The following is a 13,311-nucleotide window of genomic DNA, read 5'->3' on the forward strand; positions in this document are numbered from 1 at the left end:
GACCAACTCAAATAAAGTTAAAAAAAAAAAAGGAGAAAAGCTATAATAGAAGCTTGTGCAAAGATGCTTCATAAAAGACCGTTTATTTATAGATATTACAAGTTGCATAATTATACTCAACGAAACTCTAACCAATAATTTAGATATATGATTTTCAAAATCCCACTTAAATATTTTGAATTCAAAAACACAATTAGTAATTAACAAAAATCAGAAAAATAAAAGAACGAGAAGGAAAAGAAAAAAAATTTAAGCTGCGGAAGAAATAGAACGGAACCTGCCCAATCCATCACAAGCTCCAGCCGCGAGGCGGCGCCGTGGATCCCCCAACGCATTCCCCCTCGACGATGGATCTGCCGCCGCGCAACATCGTCACACTCCTCCGGCCTCGTAGGGCCTCCTTCCCTCCCTCGCCTTTGCTCCAACTTCTTGGTCCCCGAGGGAACCTTCCCGCTCGGATCTGTGCTGCAGGATCCTGTTCACTCGGTCTCCTCTCTCTACCTGCTTGGAGCTGTTCCAATCCCTGTCTCCGCGGTTCTCAGATCGGACGTGCTTGTTCTAGATCGCAGATTGCGTCTCCTTTCACCTCTACTTCTCCTGTCGATAGGAACAGTCGAGATGGGTTCCGCATCGTCCTCGTCGCGATTGCCTGTGGGGTACTTGCGGTAAGGTGCCAAAGGGCTCTCGCGTTAGCAGCCGCAGTGGATGCCACGGTTGGGATTCTGGCACCTAATAGAGTGAGTCTTGTTGGAGTATGGCCGAAGGTGCTGCAGATTCTTCAAGTATTGAAGGACCAGGGCTTGATTTTGACAGCGCTTCTGGGTCTGTCCGCCTTCTTTTCGATGGCGGAGACGTCCATCACTACGTTATGGCCGTGGAAGGTACTGCACTGATATCCATTTTCATAATTTGTGCCTCAGTGATGCTGCTAATTCAAGCTTAATGGTTCTTTTTTCAGGTTCGAGAGTTGGCTGAAAAAGAACCTGAGAATGGTGTTTTCAGAATGCTCCGTAATGATGTCACTCGATTTCTCACAACGATTCTCATTGGCACAACGTATACAGATGCCTTTTTAGAGATTTTTTGGAGCTTTGTTTCTATTTTATTATCACACAGTTGCCATGGGTATTCATTTCCATTGGGCGTTGTCTTGTGTTCTCAGAGTGGTTAATATCGGTGCAACAGCACTTGTTACTGAAGCAACGACTGCAATTTTTGGTGAAGCTGGCGTTAGTGCTGCTACAGCAGTTATGACGGTATTCCCTGGTCCCATTTATAATTATTTCGCACAAATCTCTAAGTCCTGTAGGTTATCGTGCATAGCTAACCATGTTGTTTGTAACACAGTTGAACTTTTTGAAATTGTTATGTATGGTAAGTTTTTAACAGACCTCAGTTAGTGGATTTGGTACGTCTATTATGATTTTGATTCTGACTATTACAAATCCCAAGCATCCATAATTTCATGCTAACCACTTTTGAACTTCAATTTTCTATCATTTTGTTATGTCTATCAAAACATGACACTCGTCCAAAATGTCATATCTCAGTTAGCAAGGGCTTTTTTCATGTTCACTCTGCAAATTCATGCTTTAAATAACCCATTATTCAGCTCAATTATTCCAGGCTGCTGTTTTGTTGCTCACTGAAATTACTCCAAAAAGTATAGCTGTTCATAATGCCACAGAGGTAGCTAGGTTTGTTGTAAGGTGAGTAGTTGGTTCAGCCTTCAGGAGTGAAGTTGAATTAGGATGTGCTTCCTGTGGTATTCAGAGCTAAAGTTATGATGCATTTAGATCAGGCCGGTTGCTTGGCTTTCTGTAGTCCTGTATCCTGTTGGAAGAGTTGTCACTTTTTTGTCGATGGGAATTTTGAAGCTGCTGAGGCTAAAAGGTAGAAGGTAAGAGATATATTACATTTCTAAACAATTCTTTATCACCTGATAATATTTTTATCCAACAAACTCTTACCATCTGCTTACTGATTTCTTGAGTTTATTCTGGGCCACAACTTTTAAATTTGTGATTGTAACTAAGGATTCATTTGTATGTATAATAATGTAGTAAATTTACCTTGTAAAAGAAATTTCAATCTGTTTTTCTGAGTTCCCAGGCATATTATTAGTGTTGTGGGTTTCCTTACTCTCTGATAAAAAAACTCAAACACTTTTTCATTTTAAGTTCTGCCAATCAGTGTTGAAGTTGCTATCTTAATATTCAGTAAAGAGATATCAACCTGATTTTAACTTCCAGAAAACTAAGGTCTTATTAATTGTGTCATAATTAAGTCTTAAACTAATTGCACAGTAGTGGCTAGAACTCAGTAATATACTGCAGCCCATCCTCAATGATATTGGTAAGTTGAATTTTAGCTAATTCAAGACTCACTGCAGCTATTTTTTTCTCTTGCCAATGGTTCTGTGAATATAATATACATTCTCTTCATGGAATTCGGTGATATAATCAGTTTTGAGACAGGAATCCTTGTTGTGGATTCTTATTCTTGTTGGTTGTTTGTACATGCAGTCAGCCATATGTCACAGAGGATGAACTAAAATTAATGTTACGTGGGGCTGAGCTGAGTGGAGCAATAGAGGAAGAAGAACAGGTGAAAGCAGAATTGTTTATTGTTTAGATAAAGTTGATCTCTTTTTGTTTTACTCTAATCTCTTAAATAGCCTTCATAGTACTTTTATTCTACGACTGGGGGTTTCTTATGTGATTTAACGAGGATATTCCCTTTTTGCATGGGCAACCTACTGTTGAACATTAATGCCTCTCCATCAGTTAGCACTTTATCATTCGACAAGGATATTCCTTCTGGCATGGCTATCATTTTTTAACATTAATGCCTCCTGGTAAATTAGCAATTTATCATGCAGAACATTAACATTACCAAAAATTTTTATCTAACAATTTTCTTTAACAAGCCTTTAAATCTTTTATGCATTAGCTAAATTGTTTAAGAATCTTGTGAGTGTACATGCAAACACATCAAATAACTTATCCTCTTGTGTAAGAAGGAAAATTATTCCATGAGTAAGATATGAGGGAAAAGGTGTTGCAGATTGCTCTAACAGCTTTGTGATTTCAAACAACTCAAACAGTTTTGTTATTTCAAACAGTTGTATTGGTGAATTATTTTATAAATTTATTTGTAGAGTCCTTATGTGTTGAATGCTTGCAGTTTTCCACTATTATGCTTTATTAACAGCTAAGTTTGTAATTTATTTTCCTTCACTTATATATTTTTTATTATATCTTAAATATTTAGTCAGATAATGAGAAGTCTGTTTCTGTTCATGATTAATTACTTCTTCCTCTATGTGCTCTCAACAGGATATGATCGAAAATGTACTAGAGATAAAAGACACACATGTTCGAGAAGTGATGACACCTCTTGTAGCTGTAGTTGCAATTGATGGTAGTGCAACACTCATTGATTTTCAGAATTTGTGGGAGACTCATCAATATTCAAGGTTACTTCAGTTTGCTTCAATGTTTCAATTTTTGTTTAATATATAAGTTAATTTCTCGCATAAAATGAATTTCAGAGTACCAGTCTTTGAGGAGCGTATTGATAATATTGTAGGGATTGCATATGCCATGGACATGCTTGAGTATGTCAAAAAGGTGGGTTCATTGTAATCCTTTCGATATTTATTTTAGATGCATCATCAGATTTGTGTTGATATTTTGTTAATCATTGAGTTTATTTCTATTATTCAAGGTTGAGAAGCTAAAAGAAATCACAGTGAATGGTATTTCACGCATGCCGGCGTATTTTGTACCAGGTACTACAAATCAATGAAACTGAATTTGGGAAGTTAATTAGTAATTTAGGATGTGAGCCAAATCTCTATGTTAATCTTGACTTCTCTTATTTCCCAAACTTGTTTGTTTTGTTGTTGTGGAAAGCATTTATTGTTTCATTTAATTTGTGGCCTAGAATTTTCCTTTTTGGTCTTTCTGCTTTTTGTGTCAGTAGTTAATCAGTGTTTGCATAGATGGAGCTTGATACATTATTATAACATTGTTACACAGTTGGAGATATGATACATTGCTAGAGCATTCTTATACAGTTCATTCTTTTTTCATACTGCAGATTCAATGTCCGTCTGGGATATGCTGAGAGAGTTTCGCATAAGGCAGGTTCATATGGCTGTAGTCCTTAATGAATATGGTGGAACAGTTGGTGTACGTTTTGTTAAAACTCTTCTAATTATTGTCCTTAAGCAATCCATAGTTAAAATAACATAATCTTGTAGCTGAATTCAGAAGCAAAAGCAACTTGATATATCATTCCAGATATGTGTACTTTATTTGAATTTTGATCTCTCTTTAACATTATTGCGTATTTATGTATAATTAATTGCACAGATTGTAACCCTAGAAGATGTTGTTGAAGAGATTGTTGGTGAAATATTTGATGAAAATGATTCAAAGGTAAATTGTCATAGCTGGCATTTGCAGAGATTTTCATTGTTCCAGTTGACTTGTTCTTTATTGTTAAAACTGTTTCTCATTAAACTTGAAAATTAAATTTAAATGCTAGGTTAATGAGAGTTTATATATGTATATATCCAACAACAAAATCATCTTATGTTTATTTTCTTGTCTTTGTTTCTTCCCGTGCATGTATAGGATTGTAATCACCTTCCTATGTATATGTGATCCAAGTTGCATGTTCTCATTCCCGCCATTCTCTCATGCCACATACTAGTCCATTCTTACTGATACATTTCATTGCCTGTTACGTACCTCCTTGCAGGCATGCATAATGATTCACATGTACTGGCTTTTTATTTACCTTGTTTCCCACTTCATTGTAGTCATGTATTCTAGGACGTTACTAGCATTACAATGATTGAACCTCCAGGTGGTCGGAATTGCATTGTATTCTATTTTGTTGAAAATGAGTTTGGGGATGTAATGCATCATATAGTTTGTGATTTTGTAATACCTGATCATCTGTGTTATTGATGTAATTTTCCTAAAGCTACTTCTTGTGTCTAATGTAGGAGGAAATCCAACGGAAAACAGGGAACATTGTGATGCGAGATGATGGGACATTCGATGTCGATGCCAACACAAGTATTGATCAACTATCAGAAGAACTAAATATTAAAATACCTGAGGTTTGCATCTTCCATTACTGCAGAAGTTGATTCTTTACTTCAACAGATATCAATTTATATGCAAATAGTTTTCTTCCTCAGAGGAGGATACTGCTGAGCCCATGTATGACTTTTCTTTAGTGAGAAATTGAGATGACTAACATATTACAATGAGGTACATGGGCATTGATAGTATGAATTGAAAATTGCTCGAGTAAACCAAAGGGAGTTGCAAAGATTTATTTACATTGCTATATACTTAAGTTTCATTTTAATTATTTAACTTGAGTTCATAATAACTACATGTGGTGATCAGATCATATCTTATAGTATCATGTTATTTTCAGTTTTGCATTTGATGTGAAGAATTTTCTTCTAGTTAAAATCCGATGATCTTTATTTTATGATTATAAATCATAATAATCTCATACCTGAAGCGTGACTATGGGTCAACCAACCATAATCCATAATATGCAATTATTGTAGCAAAAAGTGATTATGTTCACCCCAAGTACCCCTCGTAGCTTAGGTTATGTGAAAGGAGGTAAATCTCGGGGTGAGCTTATAGCTGACCGCCAAGTGGCTAGGAGTTGGGAAGAGTTTTTCTCCCCTTCAGGAATTGATCCCGGCCTCATAATATGCAATTATCTCTATATATACGTGTGGGTCAAGTATAATAATTTATTTAATGGGCTGAAGTAGTCATGTGATCCAATGGTTACAATAAATTTGACCCCTTTACTTCCCTATAACTTGAGAGCATGAGGGACAAGAATTTGATGTAAATCTTTTAATAAGTTTTTCTTAATATGCATATTATCAAACTAATCTTTAGTGCAGAATATTTTAAAATTTTATTTAGAACTTTATTTTAGTGTGCAAGAATGAGATAATAAATTCAGCTACAACAACAACCAAGCCTTATCCCACTAGGTGAGATTGGTTATATGAATCCTTTCACGCGAGCTCTATCTACTACTATATCATTATCTATATTTAAATAAATTTTATCTTATTTTATTGTTACTAACCAAGTCTTATTTGATCTTCCTCTTCCTCGTTTGTCATAGTTTCACATCGCGTAACTGGAGCATTTATTGGTTGTCAAAGTACATGCCTATACCATCTTAAACATGTCTCTCAGAGTTTTCCCTCAATAGATATAACTCCGACTCTCTCTCTAATGCTCTCATTTTTTATTCTGTCCATTTTTGTATGTCCACACATTCACCTTAACATCCTTATCTATGTAACTCTCATCTTTTGCTTTATGTGCTCGAGTTATAGCTCAATATTCAATTCTATATAACATAGCAGGTCTAACTGTGGTTTTGTAAAAATTTTCTCTAAGTTTTAAAGGTACTTTACAGTCACATAAAACACCTGATGCTGTCCTCCATTTCAACCATCCTGCTTGTATTCTATGTAAGACATCTCTCTTAATCTCTTCACCATTTTACAAAAATGATCCTAAATATCTAAGGCTCTCGATTTCGGACAACTCGTCATCTCTTATCTTAATAATTGTCTCATTATGTCTAATATTGCTAAACTTAAATTTTATATATTCTGTTGTTAATCTACTAAGACTAAAACCTTTCCCTTCTAGCGTTTCCTGCCAAGATTCTAGTTTAGCATTTACTACTTCACGTGTTTCATCTACCAAAACAATATCATCTACAAACAATATACATCATGATTCTGTATCTTGAATGTGTGCATAATTATTGTAAAAAGATAGGGAGTTAGAGCTGATCGTTGATGTAACTCTATCTTTATTGGAAATGCTTTAGTTATTCCGCCTAAAATCTTTACTCTAGTCGTTTTATCCTCGTACATATCCTTAATTAGTTCAATATATGTTATGCTAACACCTCTCTTTTCTAGAATTCTCCATATAATTGCTCTTGGATTCTATCATAAGTTTTTTCTAAGTCGATGAATATCATGTGTAGATCTTATTTTTACTCCTGATATTTTTCAATTAATTGTCTAAGAAGATGTATAGTTTCTTTTGTCAACCTTCCAGGCATGAGCCTAAATTAATTTTCGGTCAACATGGGCTCCTTAATTTTTTTTCTATTATTTTTTCTCAGTTTCATGGTATGACTTATTAGTTTAATACCTTTATAGTTTGTACAATTTTGCATGTGTCCCTTGTTTTTATATAATAGAATTAGAGTACTCATCCTCCATTGATCGGATATTTTTTTCGTTTTCAATATCATGTTAAATAATTTTGTAAGTCATTTAATACCTTGTTTCCCTAGACACTTTGATACCTCTATCGGAATATCATCTGATCCAACGACTTTTCCATTATGCATCTCATTTAAAGCTTGTTTTACTTCTAAAGTTTGAATTCTACGATAAAGATTTAAATCTCTATGCTCATTTGACCTACTTAAATTACCTAAGTTAAAGTTAATCACCTAAACCTTCTTTAAAAAGTTGATGAAAATACCTCTTCCACCGCCGCTCTTTTATTTCTCCATCGTTTACTAGCACCCTATTATATCCATTTTTAATACATTTTATTTAGATAAGATCTCTTGTCTTCCTTTCTCTTACTTTAGTGATTTTATAAATGTCTCTTTCGCCTTCTTTGGTACCTAATTTTTGATATAATCGTTCAAAAGTTTCATTCTTTTCCTCATTCACAACTCTATTAGTTTTTTTCTTGGTTATTGTATATTTTTTTAAGTTTTTCTCGTTCTTACAAATATATAATTTCATATAAGCTAGTTGTTTTTCCTTCACTTTCTCTTGTACTTTTTCATTCCACCACCAAGATTCCTTATTAGTGGTGTATGCTCCTTTTTAGCTAATTAACCAAAATCATCGTTGAAGGAATTCTACGAGAAAGGACATTGATTCCAAAATATTACCACAAAGATAGGACAACTTTGTATTTTGTGTGAATATGAATATTAGATTGTCTCGTTGATGTAATTGGTTCTGCTAAAAATTTGTCTCACGGACAACAAATTTCTTAAGACCTCTCGACTTTGATCTTTCAGGGTCATCAGTATGAGACAGTATCTGGATTTGTCTGTGAATCCTTTGGATATATTCCTGAAGAAGGTGGAAAGATCATAGTGGTACTTGAGAAGGCAAATAAAGAAGAGGATACTGAAGTCATTGAAATAACAACGGATGGCCATGACGAGGAGAGATTTCAATCGTTTGAACTTGAGGTATTTCTTGAGACTTCCTTAACTACTTCAACGAAAACATCTTTGGTTGTCAATTTGTTTCCGCCCTATGCGTTCTTTTCATATATTTTCAAAGAGGAAAAAATTGTTCATGAATTTCTATTTAGAAATATTCCTAAAGTTACACCATAATGTTGCAACCGCTTTTCTGACCATTGATATTGTTATGGAGGAGATCACATCACATGTAACAATGCACCATACATTTTATTTGACAGTTGGATTAGTTGCCAGTTTGTTTTTCATGTGGTGCTTGGTGTTCTTATGTTGGTTTGTGAAGAATTATGTATAGAATTTTATGGAGCTCGTCTACTACATAATAGATCAATTATTCTATAACTAGTTATGATGTAAACATCTATGATCTCTATGAAGTTGATGCCTCTATAAAAGCTCTGCTGCATTTAGTGTTTCTGCATGCAGATACTTGAAGCTAATGAAAGAAAGGTTGGTAAAGTTCGTTTTATACCAATCAACAATGAGCATGGAGAAAACTTAGATAATAAGGGCATGACTCGAAAAGTGGATAAGCAAGCAGACAAATCCATAAATGAACTGGACAGCTCGGACGAGGAGATTGAGGTGGGATTGAAAGATGGATGCTCCCACGAGGCAGTTTTGTAGCAGGATGAACTCCAACATAAAAATTCCTTGATTCATAACAATAGTCAAAAGTTTGGTGACCACGATTAACAGTCTATGATAAATTCGTCACATCTACAATGCTTCCTCTTCTTCTGCAGATAAATAAACAAAGAGAAAAGAGGACCTTTTCTTCAGAGTGAGATCTTGCAGGATTATTTTACAGGTGGAGAGACGACGCCAAATCATCTGGACGACTTAGATGTGTGTCTGTTTTCAGTATTCAGTATTGGACCACGAGCGTAGCATTAGCGATGTTTTGAATGACTGCAATTCAGTACAGTCAACATGATATTCATAATCCAACCGAAGGGATGGACCATACTGAAGCCTCAAAGGATTATATCAAGTCCCCATGGAAGAACCACCCAGGTAACTTCAGCCAGCACTTGCAGGATCTGCCTCTTCTACCTCATCTGTTCGATCTGTTGTAGCCGCTTGAACCTCTCTTGCAGCATTGCAACGACGAGCAGAGGACTAGAGCGTCGTTATTCTGCTTAGCCATTTTAAGAATGAAAACAGATTCAACAATGGGTTGTATTCTTGTTCGCTTGTGCTCTTGTATTTGTAGGTCTAAGAAGCTTTCTTCCGCTCAGCTATTATATGTTTCATAGCATTTGGTTATATGAATTGGCATCGGAGGTGCAACGACCAAGGAGTTAGGTTTGGTTGATTTTTTGGACAGGCCAAGTGAAGTTGAAAGGCAAGTCCAAGCCTCCAAGGCCTAATGGATTTATAATTTGGATGGGCTTTTTTCTTGGAGAACGGCAGGTGATGATTTGAGATGTTATTATAATATTAAATAAATAAAAATGATATTTTATTATATCTATTTTGTTCTCTGAGATTATGACCATTAAATTAGTGCATTAAATAATCAATTATTTTAAATAAAAAATTTTAAAAAAATTAAATTAAGACAAATATTTGTGAACATTTGGTTTCAGCGTTTACGGATCTTCATGGTCGTCGCCCATTTACCACGTCTCTTACAAATAGAGTGTAAATGAATAAAGTAGTTTATGAGATATTCGAAACTTGATTTAATAAAATTCGTTTGAACTCGTTTAATGAGATTCGTTAAGATAAATAAAGTTTAAATTTCATAATATTCAATTTGTTATTTCGTGAATATATTCGTTAAATTTATGAATTAATTTTTAAATAAAAAATAATAATTTTAATATTGAATTTATATATTTTACATTCTATCTATAAAACATATATATAAATATATTAAATTTATTTATTTGAATAAAATTATAAATTTTAATAAGTATATTATAATTTCTCTAAATATATAATTTAATTTTTAATGAATATTTAAATTTATAATTTATATTTATTAACTTCTTTTATATTCGATAAAAATTCGAATAAGTTATAAATTATGAATATATTTATTAAATAAAATTCGAACATGATTCAATTATAAATAAGTTAAATTTAAATATTCAAGAATTCAATTTAACTCGATTACATCCTTACCTACGAAATCCAAAACATACCCCGGAAAACAAGTATGTTTTACTCGATCAAAACTTTTAAGCGGACTAGCGCATTCCGGGCTCCCACCTGGTGTAGCGGTTGTAGACTCTCCATGTCGGCTAAGGCAACGAGAAGCCGCCCGGCGTTGGCGGTGCTCGCGGCTGAGCTGGTTTTATTTGCCACCTCAAAAAAAAAAAAAAGTTGGAAAAAAAAGAAACATCGTCATCTCATTTCTCCACTACTGTTTTTTTGTTCCATCTCTATTAATTCCCGGCTACGCGCTCGCTGCTCCGGCGAATCGCCTTCGATCTCCCCGTTGCGTCTCACGCCGGACGACCAGGTCTCGCCTCCCGGTCCCCCTAGTTGGCGCTGGCACATTCGTAGCTCCAGGGACTGGAACGGAATGCAGGAACCATGAACGGCCTTCGGTGGCGGCGCCGGACAAGGACTTCAACGCAGAGGTACGATCAATGATCTTTGTTTTATGACTAGTGCGATTGACATTCTTTTGCCTTTGCTTAGTATTTTGGGGTTGAATGCAATACATCCCTGAATCAGGTACTCTTTTCAGAGTTTGAAGCTGGCTCAGATAGTCCTACAGAAATGGGAGTTATAATTAAGGACACGATGGAAGTTTGCTCGGCAGAAGAGATCTTTAGTAGTCCTGAATGGCACGATGGGCAAAGGGATCTTGACATGCCTCGCTCATCCCCACCACCTCCTCCATCGCCACCACGACCACCTCCATCACCATCCCTAGCTTCTCGTCCCCCAAGTCCGGATCCTCAGATGCTATGTGATTCTATTGCTCTGATTGCCGCTTTATCTTCACAATTGTCTGATCAACTTCGGTCTATAAAAATGGATCCTCTATTGCAATCTTCAGTTTTAAATTCATTACCTTTGAATTTAAAGCTACCTTCAGTAGGCCCATCCTTCTCATCCCAACCACATCCTTTTCAATCTCTTATTCCTTCACATGTCCGACCCTCTTCTTCTATTCATTCTTCTGTAGCTCCCATTTCTAATGCATTTTTGTCAGCACCATCTCATCCTTCTGATTCTGAATTTACTAAACCTTCTTATACATCATCAGTAGGTGGAAGAGGGTTAAGTAACATTCCCAAGGCCTCTCCATCTCCTCTGGGAGAGAGTGTTTATCATTCCCTACCTTCAAATTTACCTGTAGAGAAGGATACATTTGATAAAGAATATATTGGACTTGTCAATTCCTCATCACATCCAGGAGACCCATCTCTACTTTCTCCTCCTACAAATATACAAGTTAAAATTTCGCCTCCACCTCCGCCTCCATTGATAAAATATACTAACAAGCATATTGCAGACACATTACCATCCTCTTGTGTTGAAGTTGACAATGCATCATCACATTTACCTCTGATGCCACAGATAGTGCAACCATCCTCTTCCCCAAGAACACATAATGTGCATTTAACATCACCTCCATTAGGTTCTCCACCAACTCTGTCGTCTCCACTTCTGCCGTCACCTTCTGAAAGTGTTGAGAGAACAAATCTACAAATTTTACATAGCAAGATAGATGAAGCTTCACATTCAGTGCAATATATTGGAGTAGTTGAAAAAGACCTAAGTCCACCTCCTCCTATAAGTAATTTGAAAGAATCTCAACTATCACCACCACCTCCTTTTCCTGGATTTTGTGGATTACCTTCATCTTTGCCTCCTCCAATAGTCCAAAGTTCAAAACAATCAGAAGCATTTCGAGAAGCTTCTAGTCCACCACCTCCTACTACTATGATCGGTGTGCAAAGTTTGCCACTACAGTTGCCATCACTTCCTTTAAAATCAATGTTACGTGGGGCTGAGCTGAGTGCCCAGGCAGAAGAACAGGTGAAAGCAAGATTGTTTATTGTTTAGATAAAGTTGATCTCTTTTTGTTTTACTCAAATCTCTTAAATAGCCTTCATAGTATTTTTATTCTACGATTGGGGTTTTCTTATGTGATTTAACAAGGATATTCCCTTTTGGCATGGGTAACCTATGTTGGCTTGAATTCAAAATTCGTATATTGTATTTCTATACCCTTTTGTACAACAGAAAATTAAAATACATTTTATAGTTTAACAATTAAATCAAAGAGTATTCCTATGAATTTTTTAAATAAATATAAGCATGATCTTTAATCTAAATATGCATTACAATCTAATTAGTCAAGTAAGATCCTAAAAGTATAACAAAGATAAACTATCATATGATTGATTCATCTAATGTTGATTTAATCATTTTAATTTAGACATGCTAAACTATCTAATTTAAATATACTAGATCTTTTAAACATAACTGATCCGGTGGTAAGAGCCCGGGACCCCCTAACGAGGGGTCAACGCCACGTGGAGGTCAAATGCCCAAGTAGCCCGCCGGAGAAGGGTGAGCCGACCGGACTTGGAAGAAATGGATAAAGACCGATCGACCGACCAAGGGATATTCGGTAATAAAAGGCGCCCCGACCAGGTAGGGGTTCCGACGCTCTGTCGAAACAGTAGTTAAGAGCCGAGGGGAAGAACCAGGAGAAAATGACACTGCTAACAGTCTCTACATAGCGCCTACTGGAAATTTCCCCAGCACACCAATGTCAACGACAGGCCGGACGCGAGGTGAAAGCCGTCCGGCCAGCGCGTAAAAGGAGGAGGGGCCGGCCAAACGGACTCCCTGTCCAGCCGGTCGGACACCCCGGATTATGAACAGTAAAGAAGGGGGAACATCTTCTGACAGCCGTCAAGTCATATGGCTAGGCCATACTCCTAGTCTGACCACGGGGTGTCCTGTTGTCCCATCGAAGGAGCAATGAGACTGTTGCAGTATGGCGTC

The 13,311-nt window shown here is 36.1% G+C and overlaps 2 protein-coding genes across 3 annotated transcripts; both read left to right on the forward strand.

The window, feature by feature from the left end:
- The first annotated feature begins 242 nt into the window (after positions 1-242).
- On the forward strand, positions 243-9,799 carry LOC122005779 (DUF21 domain-containing protein At1g55930, chloroplastic-like). Of its 2 annotated transcripts, XR_006118538.1 has the most exons (15): positions 243-881; positions 959-1,056; positions 1,163-1,256; positions 1,627-1,709; positions 1,802-1,900; positions 2,526-2,607; positions 3,339-3,478; positions 3,554-3,632; positions 3,730-3,793; positions 4,105-4,196; positions 4,380-4,445; positions 5,021-5,137; positions 8,137-8,313; positions 8,755-9,345; positions 9,429-9,799. XR_006118538.1 is itself a non-coding variant. In XM_042560979.1 (14 exons), exons 1-14 carry the CDS (start codon positions 348-350, stop codon positions 8,953-8,955), a joined length of 1,926 nt encoding a protein of 641 aa, XP_042416913.1. In that variant the 5' UTR covers positions 243-347; the 3' UTR covers positions 8,956-9,799. The 2 variants fall into 2 exon arrangements, 1 of the variants encoding a protein (XP_042416913.1); XM_042560979.1 differs by having other exon boundaries at positions 8,755-9,799.
- On the forward strand, positions 9,329-12,360 carry LOC122004361 (vegetative cell wall protein gp1-like). Its single transcript, XM_042559262.1, has 3 exons — positions 9,329-9,345; positions 10,871-10,922; positions 11,020-12,360. Exons 1-3 carry the CDS (start codon positions 9,329-9,331, stop codon positions 12,358-12,360), a joined length of 1,410 nt encoding a protein of 469 aa, XP_042415196.1.
- The last annotated feature ends 951 nt before the right edge of the window (positions 12,361-13,311 follow it).

The sequence above is a fragment of the Zingiber officinale genome, chromosome 7B (genome assembly GCF_018446385.1).
Source record: "Zingiber officinale cultivar Zhangliang chromosome 7B, Zo_v1.1, whole genome shotgun sequence".
Taxonomy (NCBI): Eukaryota; Viridiplantae; Streptophyta; class Magnoliopsida; order Zingiberales; family Zingiberaceae; genus Zingiber; species Zingiber officinale.